The sequence below is a fragment of the Penicillium coprophilum genome, assembly GCF_028826855.1.
Source record: "Penicillium coprophilum strain IBT 35676 chromosome Unknown utg000001l_segment0_segment0, whole genome shotgun sequence".
Taxonomy (NCBI): domain Eukaryota; kingdom Fungi; phylum Ascomycota; class Eurotiomycetes; order Eurotiales; family Aspergillaceae; genus Penicillium; species Penicillium coprophilum.
Window position 1 is genome coordinate 1,827,092 of NW_026622720.1, and position 20,907 is coordinate 1,847,998.

At 48.7% G+C, this 20,907-nt stretch overlaps 10 protein-coding genes across 10 annotated transcripts; 5 read left to right on the top strand and 5 right to left on the bottom strand.

The window, feature by feature from the left end:
• Window positions 1-1,895: 1,895 nt before the first annotated feature.
• On the top strand, window positions 1,896-4,457 carry N7500_000669 (MHYT domain-containing protein; the record flags this gene model as incomplete). Its single annotated transcript, XM_056671815.1, has 4 exons — window positions 1,896-2,041; window positions 2,097-2,661; window positions 2,717-2,902; window positions 2,958-4,457. 4 exons carry the CDS (start codon window positions 1,896-1,898, stop codon window positions 4,455-4,457), a joined length of 2,397 nt encoding a protein of 798 aa, XP_056537388.1.
• Window positions 4,458-4,952: 495 nt separating this feature from the next.
• On the bottom strand, window positions 4,953-5,633 carry N7500_000670 (OPI10 family protein; the record flags this gene model as incomplete). Its single annotated transcript, XM_056671816.1, has 1 exon — window positions 4,953-5,633. One exon carries the CDS (start codon window positions 5,631-5,633, stop codon window positions 4,953-4,955), a length of 681 nt encoding a protein of 226 aa, XP_056537389.1.
• Window positions 5,634-5,899: 266 nt separating this feature from the next.
• N7500_000671 (thiamine pyrophosphokinase-related protein) lies at window positions 5,900-6,923 on the top strand (the record flags this gene model as incomplete). Its single annotated transcript, XM_056671817.1, has 2 exons — window positions 5,900-5,940; window positions 5,996-6,923. 2 exons carry the CDS (start codon window positions 5,900-5,902, stop codon window positions 6,921-6,923), a joined length of 969 nt encoding a protein of 322 aa, XP_056537390.1.
• A 577-nt stretch (window positions 6,924-7,500) lies between these two features.
• On the bottom strand, window positions 7,501-7,984 carry N7500_000672 (DNA-directed RNA polymerase core subunit RPB8; the record flags this gene model as incomplete). Its single annotated transcript, XM_056671818.1, has 2 exons — window positions 7,501-7,606; window positions 7,659-7,984. The coding sequence occupies 2 exons, from the start codon at window positions 7,982-7,984 to the stop codon at window positions 7,501-7,503; spliced, it is 432 nt and encodes a 143-aa protein (XP_056537391.1).
• Window positions 7,985-8,283: 299 nt separating this feature from the next.
• On the top strand, window positions 8,284-9,498 carry N7500_000673 (elongator complex protein 4; the record flags this gene model as incomplete). The annotated part of the gene is made up of 1 exon (XM_056671819.1): window positions 8,284-9,498. The coding sequence occupies one exon, from the start codon at window positions 8,284-8,286 to the stop codon at window positions 9,496-9,498; it is 1,215 nt and encodes a 404-aa protein (XP_056537392.1).
• Window positions 9,499-9,529: 31 nt separating this feature from the next.
• On the bottom strand, window positions 9,530-9,832 carry N7500_000674 (uncharacterized protein; the record flags this gene model as incomplete). Its single annotated transcript, XM_056671820.1, has 2 exons — window positions 9,530-9,714; window positions 9,775-9,832. 2 exons carry the CDS (start codon window positions 9,830-9,832, stop codon window positions 9,530-9,532), a joined length of 243 nt encoding a protein of 80 aa, XP_056537393.1.
• Window positions 9,833-10,343: 511 nt separating this feature from the next.
• On the top strand, window positions 10,344-11,291 carry N7500_000675 (tRNA splicing endonuclease subunit SEN34; the record flags this gene model as incomplete). Its single annotated transcript, XM_056671821.1, has 1 exon — window positions 10,344-11,291. The coding sequence occupies one exon, from the start codon at window positions 10,344-10,346 to the stop codon at window positions 11,289-11,291; it is 948 nt and encodes a 315-aa protein (XP_056537394.1).
• A 907-nt stretch (window positions 11,292-12,198) lies between these two features.
• On the bottom strand, window positions 12,199-12,993 carry N7500_000676 (RNase P/RNase MRP complex subunit; the record flags this gene model as incomplete). The annotated part of the gene is made up of 2 exons (XM_056671822.1): window positions 12,199-12,401; window positions 12,465-12,993. 2 exons carry the CDS (start codon window positions 12,991-12,993, stop codon window positions 12,199-12,201), a joined length of 732 nt encoding a protein of 243 aa, XP_056537395.1.
• Window positions 12,994-13,424: 431 nt separating this feature from the next.
• N7500_000677 (putative oxidoreductase, 2OG-Fe(II) oxygenase family) lies at window positions 13,425-14,577 on the top strand (the record flags this gene model as incomplete). The annotated part of the gene is made up of 2 exons (XM_056671823.1): window positions 13,425-13,808; window positions 13,870-14,577. 2 exons carry the CDS (start codon window positions 13,425-13,427, stop codon window positions 14,575-14,577), a joined length of 1,092 nt encoding a protein of 363 aa, XP_056537396.1.
• A 3,024-nt stretch (window positions 14,578-17,601) lies between these two features.
• Window positions 17,602-18,806, bottom strand: N7500_000678 (uncharacterized protein; the record flags this gene model as incomplete). The annotated part of the gene is made up of 3 exons (XM_056671824.1): window positions 17,602-17,700; window positions 17,774-18,608; window positions 18,670-18,806. 3 exons carry the CDS (start codon window positions 18,804-18,806, stop codon window positions 17,602-17,604), a joined length of 1,071 nt encoding a protein of 356 aa, XP_056537397.1.
• Between the last annotated feature and the right edge of the window lie 2,101 nt (window positions 18,807-20,907).

The following is a 20,907-nucleotide window of genomic DNA, read 5'->3' on the forward strand; positions in this document are numbered from 1 at the left end:
GATGGAAATAGGAGGGGGTGTTATCACAAGAATGGCCAGTGGTGGGATGAAGCGAACATGTCGATTTTGAAGAGGGAGTGGAAGCAACTTCATTGCTAGGAGGTTACCTGGGAGTGACTCGGGAGTGATCTGGAAGTGCAGTTGACACAATACAGAGCGGTTTCTACGCTTCGATGGCATGTCTAACCTGATTTTGATTTTGATTTTGAGTTTGAGTTATTGTAGTAAGAGTAAGCGAGAAAGGAAATGCTGAAGAAACAAACCTGATCTGTATAACATATAAACCCTTGCATACGCGGCTTAACATTCAATTCTCCCCGAAGCCAACCAACTGCACGTAATCCCCATCGACGTTTTTATCCTTTCGATATATCATCGCCACGCGATTGACAGGTGACAGTGTGTTCGGTCAATTTGTCTCAATAGAGAATAGTTGACCCATCATACTCCATATCTTCAGTACCAAGGTTAATATGTCAAACCTCTCCACCACATAAGGTGCGAAAAAAAAACTTCAAAAGTGGGCAAAGGCGTCTAGCGCCAAGCCAAGTGTAAAAGATGTCTCTTGAGCCGACGGTACGATCTAAGTGGACTGGACAAGATCATACTTTTGTTTGCCTTGAGGCAAACCTGCTTTCTTATGATCAAGGAGAAAAAAGCAAAAAAAACTCTGGGGGATGTGCGTGGAAGGAATTTTTAATCTATAATGCACATCTTTAATTGTGGGCCTTTAATATGGCCCTATATTGTCTCTTTTTTTAATGGCTTTGGTTTCTCCGAGGCGAATTCGTTAATTAATTAATTAGCTTATGACTTTCATATAGAGTACTCCGTACAATAGATGATCTTCCATGCAACCTAGGCGCATCCCGGATTCCGGGATAGATTGCGAACTACTATCTTATGGCGTATGTGCTAACGAGAATGTGATTGATCAATATCTTCGGTACTTCGTATTTAACCTCTACATTGGGACGAACGGTCCGGTTGAACATGTTATAAATATACTTTGTCAGAGATCCAAATGAAGTGTGGGCCTTTGAGATGTGTAGCTGAAGTCGCTTGTTAGCTTCGTTCGAGCCTCCAATAATTAATCTAAATCGTATTCAACAATTTCTATTGTATGGAGAAGAAAAACAATATCGGCCCCATCAAAAAATTACTTTCCACGGTTGATAACAGCAGCATCGGAGCTGTATCAAATCGAGATACTAAAATCCGGTGCCTACGGGCCATTGGCGTGGTGTTAGGCCTCTGATACGCCTCGGTAGCCACCCCTGCCCACATAGTTCTCTTTCCGCACCGATCCGATCTAGATCACCCCCGAGCGAATCAGCATGAGATCCAAGCCATCCTCGGTTGCGATACCTAATCTATTAAAGCTAAATGGAACTTTAGGGCCTCCAGATCCCTGTTGTTTGTTCCCTACTATTGGATCAGATTAATTGAGTCGAAGAGGATCGGCCTCGGCATACACTTGTCGGGTTTTTTCTTTGTGTGTTTTGATGTGTGAGCTGGGGACATGGGGTTAGTGAGAAGCCAATGCAACTGAATGCATAGCCCTTTTGGTGGAGCTTCTATCTAAATCCGACTAGGGCTCCATTGTAGTACACGTCAATTCATTTATCCAGCACTCGGAAAGGTTTTATTCGTACCGTGGATCTATAATATGCGGCTTGACAGGCGCTTGGGCTTATAAGATGTTTATCTCGAGCCCTGTTCCACTGATTCGGACTTTGTGTTTTTTGGATATCTGTTTGGCTTTCCACGCTTAGATCTCTTCATGTCACGTTTATATTGATTAGAACAGTCGGTTCCGACTATACCAACTATATATACGCAGCCATCCGCTCGAATAACGAAATCCCAACACCACTCGCTTTCTTTCCCTCACAATGTCGACAGACGACCATGAACCGCCGATGCGGGTCACGTACCTGGCGGGGTACATAGTCCTCTCTTATGTGATCAGTGCAATGGGGTGCACAACCACATTGGAGCTGCTTCACCGGCGGACCTCGAGGTCCGGTCTGTACAACTGGTATGCTTGAAACCTCATCCCAACCCCAGAATTACAACTAATCCAAAATGAAAAGGTACCTTCTCTTAACCGCCTCGATCACAATGGGCGGCATAGGGATTTGGTGTATGCACTTTATCGGAAATCGTGCCATCGTCCTCGGCGAAGGCGAGGCACATGTGCAAGCCATGTATAATGTTGCCTTCACGGGAACTTCCTTCGTGCTCCCCGTGGTAGTACTATTATTTGCCTTCTACGCCGTGGGCGTGGAGGAGAAGGCAGGCTATCTTCGCATCGTCATCGGAGGCTTGCTCACCGGTAGCTCTGTCTGCGGTATGCACTACGTTGGTCAACTCGGAATCTCGAACTATAGGTGCACCTACCACGTTGCCAACGTCGTGGGTGCGGCGATCATTGCTATTTTCTCCAGCACAACTGCTCTGGGTATCTTTTTCCGCTGGAGAGCCACTTGGACTGATAGCTGGTGGAGGCGAGGGATCTGTGCTTGCCTATTGGCAGGTGCTGTCTCGGGTATGCATTGGACTGCGGCTGTTGGAACGGAGTATTTGGACCACGACCGCATGGTCATGAATGGGACTCAGTTGTCGAGGAGTCAGGTTGTCATTGTCTGCACTGTCCTGGTATGTTTTGGAGATTTCTTCGAAGAGAGGGGATTGGAGACTGACAACTGTCTAGGCCTGTGTTGCTTGTTTGATTTTGTCGATGTGTGCTATTCTCGCTGGGCGGAATCGTAGAAAGTCGACGACACGTGCCCATCAGCTCGTTCTCGCCTGTGCCTACTTTGATCCCAGTGGACGGATTATGGTTACAACGCAGGCTATGCTTCCTACGAGGAAGATTGTCGATCATTATATCGGACGGGTATGTCTCTGAGCTATCGGATTATGGGAGGTTAAGCTAACTAATTGTGAACTAGACTTTCAAAGATGACGACCTCACTCGCACCCACCCTACTTTCCTGTGGGCGTTTAGGGCAACTCGAAACTGGCCTGTCATAAAAGATCTGATTCCCTTCATGCGAAACCGCCTTGATTCCGAAGAAAGCGCTATTGAGAAACACATGCTATCCCGAGGAGTCTTTATGGACAAGGATACAGAGTTACAAACTGATTTTGATACCTTGTTCAAGCAACTCTTCTGTGTCACAGCCAAAGAGCTCTCAGAAGAACTCCGTTTGCCTCTCCAGGATCTGGGTACCCTCTACGACGATGTTCTCTCCACTGCTATCCCCATCTCCCGACTTTCTCGAGCCATGGGCCGCTCGTCCCTCCGCACCGGCAAGGGTCAGTTGATGTTTACCGTTCGACAGCTACAGAAACATGAAGCAGCACGTTTGAAATCGCAGGGATTCCGGTTTGCAACAATCGAGCATGTCACAGGAATGCTCTCCCGACGCATCCACGTTCCCGAAGCAAGCCTAGCCAACTCCCTCCGCGATATGCGCGACTACGCAAGCTCAAATCGAGGCTTCGACGAGGGAGTACACCTCGTTTCCTTCATGATGCGCCCAACAATCCACGATCACTTCGAGATCCTAACCGCAAAGGGTGCCGGAAACCCCCTTCCATCCGCAACTCTCCCAATGAAGCAACTCCAAATCCACCACCTAGAACTCATCTCCCACATGGAAGGATGGTCCATGGATGTATGCATGCGATACCTCGAGTCCGCCGCTGCAACAGAAGCCTTCCCCAACCTCGCCGAATTCCGCACCCATCTGACCAAAGCCATCATCTCCCTCTCAAAAACCATCCCAGAAGACATGCGCGGAGCAGCACAACTTTCCTCCCGCCCGCTAACAGCCCCCTGCCACACCGGATCCTCCGACCCCGAAACATCCATGCAAAATAACTGCACCCTCCTAGCCTTCTGCGCCGTCGGCACACTCGACACTCAAATCTCCAACCCAGACTACACCTTCACACCCTTCCGCCTCTTCCGCGTCCAGCAACAGATAAATGAAGCCTTTAGCGACCATGACGACTTTGCCCGCGAACTGGGCCAAGAACTCTTTTGCACAGACGTGCGATCAGGCTCGACCGCCAGCGAGAACGATCACACCTCCACGGCTAAAATGGCCATCCTACGTCTGTGGCCGTCGCGCAAGAGCGCACCGACTTCGAGCTCTGGCTCTGGCTCGCGATACTCCCAGGAGTCCTATGTGGATCCTACCGCGACTGCGTTACGGGATATCACCGTTCGCAAGGAAGTCCGCGTTGATTATACTCACCTTCATGAGAACTCCAACCAGAATAATCTCAGTAACCGCGACTCGAAAGTTACTGTTTCCGGTGGCATTGAAACTACGCCTACGAGTTACGTCGATGAGTTGTATAGTCTTTGCTATGCGCCAGGAATTCGGTTGAGACCTGATGCGTCGTTACAGAATATTTCGCGTGGTTCGACTGCATGCTGATTACCTTCTTTTTTTTCTTTACTTTGCTTTTGGCGAGTTATGGCTGGCGCGAGATGGAATACATCGATGAATTGGGGCTGGTGTTTTATATGCTTTGTTATGTCATACTCATCAAAAACCCTGGACATGGTCCAGGATTGTATATATAATTCTTACTTGACGAGTACATAGATGATATCAGTACAGATGCGTGCATGATTCAAGTTTCAGTTGCTTTTCCAAAAGTCTTATTATCAGAAGAGATCCAAAAAAATACCTGTTAATACATGAGATGAGCTCCATTAGGTCATAGAGAAAAGTAGAATATCGTCACACATGTCCAAAACACCCAAAAAGACTCATTAACCAAAACATGCAAGAGATGCCATATACTCATTGCTGCACACCCGCTGAGAGCGAGTCGACAACAAATGCGATATAGAAAGAAGGACTGGCCAACTAAGTAAATACCAGCCAAGCCAATGATCAGATACTACAGAGCAAGACTCGCACAGATCACACATTAGAAGTAGGATCCTCGCGCTCCAAAAATGAAGGATCAGCATCAATGCGCCGCTCGAACTTCGCCCACCAGTTCTGGAAGCTCTTCAGTGGTACAACATCCTGCCCCTTGTCATTCTCCGCAAAGCTCGCGAGGAAATTAAACGCATTTCCAATAATACGCTGCGCCAGCACCTTCGTCGAGATCTGTTTCTGTGCTACAGCCTGTGGAACCAGCGCGGAAGACATCTGACCCGAAGGACGCTCCCCTTCCAATGCAGCCAGCTGCGGCGCAATATTTTGCGCTTCTTCGATCGAAATGCCCAGTGTCAGGACGCCCGCTGCAGCAGCGCTCGCTTCGTCGAGCATCTCGTCTTCTTCCTCGGCTTCTGAGCGACGCATTGTGCTGCCCGGTGGACGGACGGTAAAAATGCCTGAGGGCTTTTCGTTTGCTAATGCGCCGATGAAGCGGAAGTTGGAGGGTGCGCCGGTGTTGGGGTCTGGGAGTTGGGCGTAAATTGCGGCACCGGTGTTTGGTGGGAGTGTCGTTCCTGGTAGAAAGAAGACGACTATATCACTGAATGATGGGGTGAGAGGGATCGTGAAGGCGAATTTGGTTGCTTGACCGTTTGGTTGGCCGTCTATTGCGATGATGTCTGTGAGGCACGGGCGGCCTGGGACCACGACGGAGAACATGGTGTGTGGTTGAAGGGGCTATAGAGCTTGAGGAGTCGTTGAAGCCGGGGATTGCGAGTTGAGCAGCGTTGAGGATTCTCTGTACAGTTCTTTAAGCTTCTTCAAGCTTCTCTTTGTCCTGTTTTTCGATGACGAAAGTGACATTCAGAGGGGCTGCCCTTATCGGCGGTCGATAAGGGTTTGGCTTGGCTAAACAAACCTCCGGTATATCAACTTCCCGACTTCGACTTCATATTTGGGATCAGCTTCTGTGTTCAGAGATCATTATGGGCAAATCAAATTTAGAACTGGTTGGCGAATGCGATAAGTAAAGCTGTCCCAACTCGATTGCTCTACTCGCGATTTCGTCTTACACCACGCAGCTTCCCCTACTACGAGGATGATCGCGCCGCATACACGGAGAACCTGAACAACTACCATGCATTCAAAGTATCTGGATACGATTGTACACTCGGCTATATTCTCAATGCAGTTGTTGAGAAATTCCCCTGGTCCGAGAACAGTTGGGCCATCGACTCGACCGCGCAAACCGTGACGCTAGTAACACCGGAAGGGGCCACCCCCGCACACCGGAGCAAGCTCGTCGAAGCAGACATAGCCGAAGCCGCGAAGCAAAACAAATTCGAAGTCCTGAAAGGCTGGCGCAACGAGAATTACGCAGTCTACGGCCCAGGTGGAGAATTCCTCCTGGAGATGGAACGCGCCGCAACCCCGCTCTTCGGCATCGTCTCATACGGCGCCCACATGACAGGCTACGTAGAGGATGACTCCGGAATCAAGATCTGGGTTCCGCGCCGCGCGAAGACCAAGCAGACATACCCTAGCCTCCTCGATAACACCGTCGCCGGCGGCATGTGCACCAACGAGACGCCGTTTGAATGTATCGTCCGCGAAGCTATGGAAGAAGCTTCCTTGCCCGAGGCAGCGGTGCGCGCTGCGACTGTCTCTACGGGCTGTGTGACGTACTCGCACGTGCGGGATGTGCGCGCAGGTGGCGAGACGGGCCTGATCCAGCCTGAGGTTGAGTATATATACGATCTCAAACTTGATGCTGATACTATTCCCCAACCTGGAGATAATGAGGTGGAGGAATTCAAATTGATGTCGGTTACGGAGGTGAAGGAGGCTTTGGCGCGTGGCGAGTTCAAGCCCAATTGTGCTAATATCATGATTGATTTCTTCGTGAGGCATGGGCTGCTGACGCCGGAGAATGAGCCGGATTACTTGGAGATCGTTGCTAGGTTGCATCGTCGCTTGGAGTACCCGATTGCTTCGCATTGCACGAGGTAGATTATGCATGATACCTGAGTTGCAGAGTACATATAGTTATGTTGAACATAAGATCTATCAATTTCGCTTCTAAACCTACATTTGGGGTTCCTATAGGCATTCTTTGTAAGAATTGCAACTTTCATATAGGAAATGATTCGATGAAGATATGGTGATAACCGCATTCACATCTATTATCAGCGCGAGCAAGAATAAAACTGAAACAATAGACTCAGATCGGTCGGGGATTGTGAATCTCGAAGGCCCAACTAAGAATGAGAATAAGGCACACCGTGCGATTTCAGCAATTACAACTTTATGCGATGTTAACCCGCTCTGAGACGGGATTTGGTTATCGAACGGTCAAGGTTCATTTCATCAATCCCATGAAAATCATGTTTGTTATGATAATCTATTGGTATTCCCAAATCAAAATGCAAAGAACGCCTGCGCTGCACCCCATAAGAACGATATGAACATCGGTCCGGCTTAAATACACCGACTTTTCCCCCATTTGGGCTTTGCCTCAAGATCAATCCAAGATCCATCTCATCCTGTGCCAAGGTCGTAAGCAAAAAAGAGAATTTCAATGACAAGCTTATTTCTTAAGCAACAAGTACACGTAATCGATTCTCAACGGAGCAAGCTTCTTGTAGGGACCCTCCAGGTAGAGAAGCAGACCTCCAAAGGACACGAAGACAGCCCTGAAAATATATTAGTTTCCGCAAGAACCAACACATCAGTAATGGGGCTCACATGGTATCCTTAGTGGCACCCTCCTCAAAGCGGTATACCTTGCCGTGGCAAACATAATCGTAGTCATCCGCCAGGGTCTGCTCACCCATGCTGACCTCCCTCCAGCTGGCGCGGGTATCTTCCTTGCCGTCAAGAGAGAGAGTCGAGGCCAGAGCGAGGGACAGCGACTCGCCGACCGCGCATGGGTACAGCTCAGTGTTCACATCCAGGGTGAAAGTGAGAGAGGCATCGTTGGAGTTGCAAGTAAGACGGGAGACGCGGTCATACTTCTGGGCGTTGATCGATGTGATCGTGAAGGTATCTTCGAAGAGGAGCGGGTCGGACATGATGAAGGTTGCGACCGCGGGCTTTTCGGTCTATGGATGAGGAATTCGGTAGAGTAGATTATTCGCAGACAGTCGCACACAGATTATGGTATGTTGCAAGGCCCACAATGGCTGGTTGGTGGCGAGAGAGTGGTGAAGAGAAGAGTTGGAGTCGGAGATGGAGAGGTTGATCGGAGAATTGAAGCTTTTTTTTTCTGCCGCCTTTTGGTCCCCGCCGATAACGATTTCGTTGGTTTGACATCAGCTCCTTGCCTATAGTTTTCTTCTGTCTTTTAATATTTGATTCAAAGTTCTCCGTCATGTCCTTTCGCAAGCGAAACATTGGTCTGTCTCCTGGGGTTGACCGCAACGCAGTTCCCAATGCTACAGCACAGCCCGCTGCGCCAGAAAGCACGCCGGGCATTCGCCCCTCCCCCGATGATGGACGACCAACAACCTCGACAGGGACTCGCTCTCTAGATAATCTTCTTGCAGGCCATGCAGGGCTTCCAATGGGAAAATTGTTATTGATTGAAGAAAACGGAACTACGGATTTTGCGGGCGCATTGCTGCGTTACTATGCGGCTGAAGGTGTAATCCAAGAGCAGAAGGTTCATGTGGTTGGAGTGCCAGAACAATGGGGCCGAAGTCTACCTGGTCTGATAGGTTCAGCGGAGGCTCTGGATGAGAAGAGATCCGACAGGCGCAAGGATGATCGCATGAAGATTGCATGGCGATACGAGCGACTGGGCGAGTTTGGAGCAGTCGCTGGTTCGCGGGGTGGTGAGCATCAAAACAAAACACCTTCTAGCCTCAATTTGCTGATGAATATAGCCCCTACGAATTCCGGAGAACAGGATGCAGTAGCAAAAGAAGCGCCCGCTTTCTGTCATGCCTTCGATCTCACGAAACGTCTCACCCATCCATCTATCACAAACATGTCTTTCATCCCACTTATGCCTTCTCAAGAGTCACCGTTCCTCGCTATCCTTAAACGACTCCAGACAGCAATCACAACCAGCGCCGCCAATACGATTCATCGTATTGTCATTCCCTCCCTACTCAATCCCACAATTTACCCACCAAACGCTTGCCAACCCGAACATGTGCTCCAATTCTTCCACGCGCTCAAGGCGATGATGAGCGCGCACAACACTCGCGTGACCGCAATGGTCACCATGCCTCTGTCTCTCTATCCCCGCTCATCGGGGCTGGTTCGCTGGATCGAACTACTCAGTGACGGCGTTATTGAGCTATGTCCCTTCCCGCACTCTGCGGATGCCATGGCTACCTCGGGAGCGGCGACCTCACAAGAAGAACCACCGCAGGGTATGCTCAAGACGCATCGGCTTCCAGTTTTGCATGAACGTGGGGGTGGAAGCGATCAGAATGTTGGAGAGGATTGGGCATTTATTCTGAGCCGACGGAGATTTGAGATTAAACCGTTCAGTCTGCCGCCGGCCGAAGGGGACACAGAAGCGCAAGATGCGTCGGCCCCAAGAGGAATGCCCAAGAAATCTGATCTCGAATTCTGAGACGCTTGGCGATTGGTGTGATTCCTTAGATTCAATCGTCCTCCTCAAAGTGGCGTTGAGTCCCGGGTTCTGCTAGCATTTCGTCCATCTCAATCTGCTCGGACATAGCAGGACCCGAATTGGCCATTGTGCGCAGGTAGCTCGCTCCGTATCCATCCAACCCTGGTCGGATTGAACGGAAGCGATTTCCTAGGCAGGATGAAGCTGCAAGCCATGCTGTTTGGTATTAGTGATGCGCTCGTGACTAGCTGTCTAAGGATGCTGCACGATACTGACCAATAAAGAGGAGCAGGGGTGCAAAGAATACCAGGAACAGCAATAGTAGGAAATCCATGGTGCAGTATAAATGAAGAAATATAGAATACTCAACGAATGCCAATGAAGATGATGATAAACACCGATGTTCAGCAGTTCGATTGCCAAGAAGGGCTATTCCTAAATAAGGCTAGCGTATAAGCTCAGCTTTTCCTTTTCTTCTTTTTTTTTTGTTCCTCTTCCTCTTCTCTTCTCTCATCAACCCTGGCTTTGCTGGTCAAATCCAAAGATCTTGGGTGTTTGATTGATGTTCTCGACAATTTGATACTTTTTTAATGGTAAGCTTCCCACTCATCTATTTCACCCATCTCCCCACTCGCATGATTATTTAACTACAATCTGTCAATCCCCTGAAGCTCTTTGATACGTCACTGAGCGCTTGCTGAGAAACGTACTGGAAAATGATTCGCGATACCCAAATTTACCTTACTGGCTACCTGCATATTTGCATTTTGGACAAGTGCTAACTGTTCTTGTCACAGAATATTTGAAAAATCCCACAAATCTCAAATCAGAAAGAAAAAAAAATTATGGATTTCCAACCAGACCTTCCCATCCCGATCTCTTATGTATCCGGTAGATATCTGTTGTTCTCAATTGACGCCGTGACGTATCTGCGACGTGAGCATCACATCTGCGGTGTGCTCATCGGGACTCTGCCTCAGATCCCTCAGCAGAATGTCTTCCTGGGTCTCCCACTCGAGCTGATGCCCGAGGAGGCACGGCTGTTAGTGGACAAGGGTGTAGCTTGCATCGTAGACGAAGCCAAGGCACACGAAGGCATGAACACCCTATTAGAAGAGGATCGCAGACGGTACCTCCGTGACCTCGAATCCCAAGGCCTGCATGTCTCGCGCATCCAATCGGATCGCAAAGAGCGCAACCGAGAGCAGACATTGAAAAAATTAGAAGAAAAGAAAGCAAAGGCCAAGGCGAAGGCCAGTGCTGCTGCTGCCCAGACACCTACGGTTCCTGATGAGGGCATTTCCACCCCGTCGCCCAAGAACGCTGCAATCGTTGACATCTTCAACGCAGAGGACCGCTCATCGTCGCCATCCACCGGCTCAATGAGTACACCTCCAGCCGCAACGGCAATTACGCCTGCAACATCTTACCCGCCTCTTTCCACACCTCCGCCATCAACACACCTTTCAGCGCCCGCAGTGCCACCCTCCTATCCTCTCTTCGCTCACCTCCACTCAAAAGGATACTTCCTTTCTCCCGGCCTGCGCTTCGGCTGCCAGTACATGGCCTACCCAGGTGACCCGCTGCGCTTCCACTCGCACTTCCTCGTGGTTTCCTACGACTGGGACCAGCGTATCGATATAATGGATCTCGTTGTCGGTGGCAGACTAGGTACTGGTGTGAAGAAGGGTTTCTTGATCGGTGGAGCACAGAAGGGAATCGATGAGGTCGATTCGGAGGCTGATCGTGTGGATACTGTGCGTGCTTTCAGTCTTGAATGGGCTGGAATGTGAGGAATGAAGGATGTGAAGGGGTTTATATCCTTCATTTGTTTTCCCCGTATATAAATCAGGCCTGTGGCTTCGATTTGCCCTCGCTCGGGTTGCATGGATCATGCACCACGCTACCAGGTCGTTCTTGCCTGTCTTCGGGTTCTTGAACCAGATGCACGACTTTCTACTGTGTCTTGGTGTCGTTGAGCCCGATACCTTGGTTTTATGAATCATCTTCGATTCACAAAGTCCCAGATGGCACCCCCGCCCAAAAGTGGTCTACCATGACAGCGAAGCTATCGTTAGAACTCACCTTCTATCGGACGCTTTGAAGGGCTAACCTCGTGGTTGAGAAGAGTTGTCATGCCTTCAGTCTGTTCGTGCATTGCCCGACTCGATATACCATACCGCATGACTATGAATAGATTCGCAGGAAACTCTGCATCACATAAATACCTACACATTACATTGATCATTGTAGTAAATATATAGCATCATCTCGCTGTTCGAATGGTACCTTCGCTTTTAGGCATCTCTAGCTAACTAATAGGGCGAAGTTTCTAAAATATTTGTTCCAATTGAACGTCCTCCCTGGCGACTTGATGAGTTGCCTGAGCTGAAGTTTTGTGTTCGGCGCTCTTTCCTTTGCTGTGCAAGGTGTGGGTGCCTTTCCGTGTCGGGCTTGCACACTGTGATCTTACAGTATCACTCAGCGGCTGTAGCGAAACAAGACCGAGTCTAGCTTCAGAGACACTAGCATGCCCCCGTAAAGTACGTCTTTGAAGCTCAAGGCTCAAGTCTCACAGACTCTCGACTGTATCAACATTTATGGCAGCAGCGCACTTGCAACGCTCGATTCCGCTCCACGATTGAGCAGTCATTTCCATCGGTAGCAGATTGATGATAAACAGACAGATTGATCGCCCTCTCAAATGTAATCGATATTCCTCCACTTGAACTTCTTGTTAGCTCTGTCCACAGACCGATTCTCGAATTGGTTTCCATGCAGCTCAAAAACCAACGGCATAGGAGCTTTAGCATCAGACCCAGTCAGCTGATCTTTCCCCTCAAACGGCGTTGACCCAGGCACAGGAACCGTGAACCGGAAGACAGTATGCTCCTTCGGTATCGCTGCACAAACAAAACCAAATCAGCATCATCCCAATATCGCATCTCGCACTCCACAAGACTCACTCTTCATCTCATCCTTCTCGGTAACAATGACAAACGTAAATTTCGTATCCCGCACCACAATCCCCTTAGCACCAACCCTTCCAGCACACCCACTCCTAACAACCTCAACCTCAGCCCCATGGTAATCCGCACTGACAAGCTTACTTCCATGCGACGTCGGCGAAACATGGCCATGTGTTCCGCCCTTCAGATCTAGAATCTCCTGCATATATCCGACCCACAGCTCATGTAGGCCCTTGAAAATGTGGTATTTGCATTCTTCCTTGGGCAGGTCGTACAGCCCGGTCTTGCGCTTTTCGCGCGCTGATAGTGGTTGCGGCTTCTGATGGCGGAGGAAGTATTCTTTCTTGCGGAGGCGGTGGAGGCGGCGGCGGGAGCGGTTGTCGGATGCTGAGGGAGAGGTTGCGCGGAGGAAGAGTGGTTTTTGTTTGACGCGCTCGGTGAATTGTTGCGTTGCGCTGTCTGGGGAGTGGGCGCGTGAGAGGAGAGTGTGGGCGATGTGGGATTTGGGAGCTGGCGAGGAGGCCATTTTGCGTGCTTATGTGTGATTTTTGTATAGGCTTTTTTGTTCTGCCAATGGATGGGAGACTGGGAGTTGGGGTTCGTGGGATTTGTGGTTGTTGGAGGTTGGAGAAAAATCGATGTCACACCGATAAGATATGCAGACCATTTATAGATCGAAGGTACATCCAGTTTATATGCATTATTGCGACACGATCAAGTCTGATATTGAATTCTCTACAAACAGATATAATATATATTCTCGCATATAAGACCTTTTCAGTGATTAGGCTTGGATCGTCCCTCGGCTCTTTGATGCTTCCCCGCATATATCATCTATAGGGTGATTAAATAGCAAACCGACACCCAGCCGCATGCCCGAAGTGTTATACAACATCTGAAAAAGACGTTAGATAGCTACTGTCTACTATTGACCCCCCATACTTTGCTTATATCAACATGCAGTCCCGTACCGATCAAAAGGACATCCCCAAAAACTTCCCAGGGCTTCCACCCTTCCCAGATGATGTCCCTACAGCACCCCTTCTTCGACTATCCTCGGGTAAGCTATTAGCAGGTGACACGATCGAGCAAGAAAGACTGTTCCAAGCATCTACCGACATTGGGTTCTTCTATCTCGATCTATCGGACTCACAGCAAGGCTCACCCCTCCTCGGCGACGCAGATAATCTGTTCCAAGTCGGCGAGAGACTATTCGACCTGAGCTCCGAGGAGAAAAACCAGTATGATTTCAGCGGACAGAGCTCCTACTTTGGATATAAAGCGCAGGGAGCTGCGGTTGTTGACAAGCAGGGGAATCTAGACCGAAACGAGTTCTACAATGTACGTCAGCCCTGAGCCCATCTAGCTGTACCCTCACAGCAGCTAATACAACTATCTACAGGTTTCCAAAGACGATATCTTGGGTATCAGTGATCCTCTACCAACACCAGAGATTCTGCACAAAAACCGAGCCCGACTGGGCTCATTCATGCGAGGGTCACATGCAATTGTAACCCTAATTCTGGACATCCTGAACGATCAACTTGGCCTACCAAAAGACACACTATCCAATCTGCACCGACAACAAGCTGTAAGCGGCAATCAGGTGCGGTTTGTCAAAGCACCACCACAGCCAGTAGACGACAGACGCACCGCGATGGGCCAGCACACGGACTTTGGAAGCGTGACGGTTCTGTTCAACCGACTGGGGGGACTGCAAGTGCTACCGCCCGGGGCTGACGCCGAATGGGTCTATGTCCGACCGCTGCCTGGCCATGCTATTGTAAACCTTGGGGACGCAATGGTCAAGTTTACGAATGGGCTTTTCCGATCGAACATTCATCGGGTTGTGGCGCCGCCGGGGCTGCAGGCTGAATCGACGCGGTACAGTCTCGTGTACTTTGCACGACCTGAGGATAGTGTGATGCTGCGTCGGTTGGAGGGATCTGATCGGATTCCTGTTATAGAGGATGGTCAGACTGAAGAGGAAATCAATAGCAAGGACTGGATTCTTCGGCGGGCTTTGGGTCGTCGGGTGGATCGTGTGAATGATATTGATTTTGAGAAGTCTGCAGGGACGGAGCAACTGAGTCGGAGGATCAAGGTATAGCATTGATCTGGTGTTATTCTGCGATACAAATCGGACACGGTTGAATGGGTTATGGATTGGGTGCAACGCGCTTGCGTGTAATGTGTTAACGTGGGCACTTACGAAGATTGGATGACTATCACTATGATCTATATTCGTGGTATGGAGCACATATAGAATAGTGCGACCAGTCGATGATCTTCCAACCGATAAAAACAATATTGGAAGGCAACATGTATTCACCCTCAAGTTTTCCAAATCAGGAAGGTACTTCAGTTGGGACTATCTGCATATCTCCCCTGACACTACGGAGTATGGAGTATGGAGTAAGATAGTCGATCGATGTACTTCGTATTCGTACCCCATAGATTAACAATCATTAAGGATGGGCTCGACAAGGGGCAAAACTAGTAGAAACTACTGAATCCACCAAGCTCAGGAGATTACTACACCCCTCTAGGCAAGAGGGTCTACTTTAAATCAGCCCTCTGACCCACGAAGACAAAGTCTAAGTAGATTGGGGAAAATATCTCCATCGAACAGGCGGTTAGAATCTCCTGAAGATACGACAGCTTCGATTGTTCAATCCGGTACTTTGGTCAGGACAGGTTGGCGGGGATCTAAATTTCCCCAGACCCTGCTCATGTATTTGTCATCTCTTCTATCTTGCGATACCGTCCACAGGTGGAAATTACACAACAAACATCATGTACAATTTACATTCCTCCGAAACTAGAAAGTGGTAAGTCGTATGTCTAGTGCAATCCGACATCGTGGGCATTGACGTGCCAAGATCTAGATGGGGTAGGAGGTCTAACCGGATTGAATTGGCGACATGTGTTGTATTGACGCAAGGCTGGCACTAGGCAAACGCTCCAACATGACAGCCTGTTCTCTCTTCTCTCTACCATGTCGATCCTCTACGATCTATACTAGCAATAGCTCACATCCTCCAAGCTGTGGCGACTATTTTCTCTAGTTGAACTGGTACATTTCTGATTTTCTAGTGATGATAGCGTGTTGTCGATCGTTTTTCCAGGTCTCGACCAGCCGCGTTTCACCCGCGTAGAGCAATACAAAACAAAAGGAACGCAATAGCTTCTTAATTAGGCTAGTTGGCCGTTGAAATAGATTCTAATCTCCATTTCCCACTACAATAAAGCATATTGTATTAATTTTTTTTTTGGAAAAAAAAGGACATTTCGGGTGTCTTTCCCTCCCAGCCGCTCTATTCCCGGTGTTCTGGAACCGGGTTATCCCCTCTCTTCCCTAAGCGACCCCCTGACTTATTGACATCTGTGGATTATGCGAAAAACTCAAAGAATATAGTACAACCCTCACATAAGCATCAGTCTTCCGTGTCCAGACCTCGGGATTTGCTGCAAAGCCCGCGACCCAACAATCTGGATCTGTGTAGTGCATGCGTTGTGACAGCGGGTGGTCGTCTCCGGGTTTCCGGCGGCTTGTGCCCCTGTGGTTTTTATGCAGTAGTCTGCATACTTGGTGACTTTGTACTCTGTCCTCTGTCCTCTGTACGGAGTACCATACAGTTGGTAGTTGAGACGAGGGGGATCTGCAGAACTAGGAACAGGTGACAGGGGGGGTACTCCGTATAGTACTTTTGTTTCCGCCGAAAAAGCAAAAGCATATATTGTACTCCCCGTGCTCCATCTAGATCGTGAGGACCAGAGGACTGACATGAAGTAGATAAGCTCTGTTAAGAAATACGAGTCCAAATCTTCAAACCTTCCAGTCCCCATCGGACAAGTCTCGCCAAAGTTAAAGAGCCAGAAATCGGGAAAATAGCGGCTACGGGCGATTTCCAGACCAATGACCATTGTACTCCGTTCCGTGCCCCACTATGCATTATTCTCGCCTTTTAATGAATTCGGCTCGTATACAATCCTTTACAAGCTATGCTATGCTATGTCTAGTGTGCGGTGCCTATGTATCTTGTGCATTTCCCAGAGTATGAAAATGATTGGGAAATTCGGATGCACCTCAATGGGTTCAATCTATATTGAAACAAAAAACGGCTCGGACCGTTCAAATGGAACCACACGGGCTATGTTGTCCCCATTCGAGTTACGCTAAATACGTTTAGAACTGTATTTCAAATGTGGCACGATGTCCTCGGCCGAAATGAATCTTCTTTGGCTGCATCGGAAGATTTCCGGTGTACTTTCCGTGGCGTTGTGCCCCATCATTTTAAGGTAGATGTCAGCCCGGGGAGGAATTGCAGATTTGGAATGATCGGAGTGGTGAGAAGGTACAAGGCAGAAAGTAGGCATGGACCTGGAGGCAATTGCGCATGCAGATCCATGCAAGACATGACGTAGGCGATTCTATATGATTTGAGACGAACAAAGACATAGAACTTGGGTGGATTAGGCATAAACGCCGTTAGCGTGGAGGGGCGTGGTCCTTTGAAGGAAAGTGTGTCCGGTGGATGTACAACATACTTTGCAACGCTTATACTTCCATCAAAAGTCTATCGCCTATGTCTCTGTATTCAAACTGTACGATGTCTGATCACCCAGGAAATGGCGCGACAGTCTATTTTTGTGGCGAAGTGGAATTCCTGGGTTAAGTGCCGGGTTTCATATTCCGATGCCACGAAAACTAGTATCTTATCTTACATGTGAACAGCCTGTTCCCTTACGTTTAAACACTCTGCGTCATATACAATATCCATGTCCGCCATCGGCGTCATGGAATGTACACATCATCAGGACCCATGTTAGGGCGCATGCACGGCTATGTAGACCCTTGAAAGTGGAAATAACGAGGCGTTGGTAGTTCATTTTCGGCACGGAGCCCCGAAGCGACCCCTGTAAGGGGAACGAGTTGACTTCATTGTGCAGATGGGAATACCATCCCATGTATGTGATGTACTGTCTTGCTTGAAAGGTGACATATAGATAATAAAAAAGCTCTTATCGGGATGAATTGAATAACGTGAGAGAAAATCAATGGAGTAAACGCGGGATATCATCAAGGATTGTGTTGGTCGGCACAGATCAATCGGGTCGACGTTGTATATGCTCAAGCCGCGTCAACAACGTCTACTTGATGTTCAAGTGCCATAGCTGCTAGTTTCTCTTCAATGCTCTTGAGAACCTCCGGACTGGTTTCCGGTTTGACCTTTTAGGACTGCAAGAGAGACCAAATGTTAGCAAGAACCCCCCCAAGCTATGTATGCAATAGGGTATCACACGTACGGGATTCGTCTAGTGAGATCGCACTTCGCCTGACCACAATTCGAACAAGTTTCCACATTACCCTGGAACCAAGTCTGACAGACATGACATTCGTAATGGATCCTGCGACGAGGTTTCTTGAACGTGCGCTCCGGCCTCGGTTTGGGCGGATCTGCATCGCCCGCGTAGCCATCAGGGTATTTATCGAGTTTAGCCGGGTCCCGCGGGCAAATCTTGCAGCGGACATGGCTGCAGCTTGGACATTCCTTGGAGCCGGGGGTGAAAAGTGAGGCGCAGAGGTGACAGTAGCGGTGGATGCGCTGGCGAACCGGACGCCGGACGAAGTCCGCGCCGCCTGTGGGCGACGGCATCTTGATTGACATTTCCTTGGTGGTGCTGAGCTTGAGGTGCGAGGTCCTAGGGAACAGTCTGGGGACGTGGGCATATGCGTCTGGGATCTTGGGCTTGCGGGTCGGTTCGCCATCCTTATTGCGGGCGGGTGGGTATCGGGGACATTTTGTGCAGCGAGTGTGCTGGCAATTGATGCATACTTTGTCTGCGCCGAAGGTTGTTTCGCAGCGGTGGCAGGTGCGACGCACTCGCATGCGAATTGGCTTTGTTACACGGGTGACCTGGAGGTCGGTGGGTGTCTTCCATTCGCTGGAGTCGACAGTCAAGCCGTATTTGGCGAAGAGGGCGCGGGCCTTTTCGTTCTGGGTTGTTCTGTAATCGGTGTACATGACTGGTCCTGGTGTGCTGAGATCCTGGGCTGGTTCTGATACTGGTGCTTGAGCAGGTGCTGGTGCTGATGCCGGTACAGGAGCTGGCTCCGGTGATGTTTCCTTTGGTTCGCTATATTTGAACATTAGTATATAGTGTATATAGTGTACAGGTAGACGAATGTAAATCGTACGTCGTTTCGACTGGAGCCGCTGTCCCAGGAGTGATAGATTGGCGTTTGGACATTGACCGAGGCCGGAGGACGGTCTTCATACGCTTGAGGTATTTAGAGAAGCCCTCCGGCTTCTCTTCGCGCCCATCTTGAGACATTATTCGAACCAGAATGTGTGAAATACTCTGATATCCCAAGGTTCATTCCATATAAAAGTGTGAAGGATATGCAGGTGGGCAGGTGGGATTCCCAGACGAGAGGGAAACGGATCCAATTATAGAGAATATCTATAATACCAAAGAGGTACATTAGTGTATAAAAAAAAGGTCCAAAGCTCAGACGTGGGGATTCCGATACTGTGGTTCTGTGGGTTCGGGATATCTCGAATATTTTCATTTTTCATTTGATATTTTTTTTATTTTATTTTTTATTTTTCTATTTTAATTTTTCATTTTGGCCTTTTTATTTGATATTTTCATATATTTTTTGGGGTCTAATTTTCTTCAGATTATATCTCCGAATTGGCTACATCGACCAAAGTATTTCTCCATGCTAACCACTATGGGAAGATACCGCCAATCGTGTACCATATCACTGGTCATAGCCCTGGTAACTTTGGCATCCCTCCCCTTTAGTCTCTGATGTGCACTCCCCACTCTTTTTCCTCCAACCAGGTGTGGAAAAAATGGCTTTGGCCTCGAAACTCTCTGGCTTCAGGAGATTCTCTCCATAACTCATATCCGAGAATAGAGTCCACATTTGACTGGAACAGCCATGGCCCCCTGTTTCTTGGCACGTCATTGGTTCCTTTGGCGTCGGACCTTCAGAGAGCAAACGTCTTGTGTTTCGTCATGCCACCAAAAGTACATACTCTGTACGGAGTATAAAAAGATCAATTACCTAACAGCATAATTCTGTAGTCCTCCCCGGTTGACCATGCAAAGCCCCAAGGGTGGGGAGAGTTGGCCTCTCCCCACGGCAGCACCCGCCATCCCGGCTGCCTGTCCCAAAGCAGGTAGGTTATTGGGTTATCAGTGGGAGCGGATCGGGGAGGAAATGTGGTCGAGGGGCACGGTGATAAGCACGTCTTTCATTTGTTCGCTATTGTAGTCGATCAGGAGGTTCGACTTTGCTTTGAAACAGGGATTTGAAGTACCGCGGAGATCGTGAACTTTTTTGAGTTTGGTCTTTGTCTTCACAGTCTGTATAACCTGTATGCATTGCGGTGTACGATGTACTACCTTGTACAGCATACAACGTCAGAGTACTGGATTGGAAATATGTACGTGCGCTGGACCTTGGTATAATTATTTTGAACGTTTTTCCCGCGTAGCGTTCTTGATATTGCTGACTAAATTATTGACTGGGATTGTGAAGAAGCCCATGCAGAATCCCCCTAGTATGGAAGGGTGGCGAAAGAACTTTTTGACAGCCACACGGGGATCTCTCCGACCATTGGGCCGGAAATGCATGACAGAGTCCCAAAGCGCAAAATACGAAAGGCATCAACAGCCGTCATGAGCGATGTAAGTGAGAATGAAATTGAAGAATACAAAAAAAAAAAAAAAAAAATAGGGAGAATGGGGGTGACTTTGACCAGAAGGTACTGCAACTACTGCAGATTAAGCCATTGTCGAAGGACACCGACAGATGAAAATCTGGGAGGTCAATAGTAATGTATTTTTTTTTATAAAAAAAATTGCCGGGAAAATAAAAAGCAAGTTAATGTAAATTCCTCTCAAGTGGGCCATGGAAGAATGGAGGTCCAGAGCAGAGATATTTACGCACACATTATAGTCTCGATGCAAAGTACCGGTGTACGGAGGACGGAGTACAACATACTTGAACGTATGGGCCTTCTGCAGTAAGCATGACCCGTCCCATGTGGGAATATTGAGAAGTATACGGACTATATTTGTACACGGTAACCCACTTGGCTGCTCTATTGGATCTGCTCTCCCAGGATGGATGCATCCTAATTCTCTCGATGCTCTCTTCTATACTGCATATGCAAATCTGCACGCGACCCAGGGCAATGGCCCTGGTAAACGGATGACACATCCGCTTTGCCACCGCCATTCCCATGTCGGGATTCCGGGCCTTGTACCACCCCGTTGGTACAACTACATGGGCTCCTTAGACGGTGTAAATGCATCACTTACATGGTCATGTAACCCTCTCGAATCATGAGTCCCAATTTTTCTCCCTGCACACTCTACTTCCAGCTAAAAAAGAAAGGGTTTAGTGAACGGTGGAGAG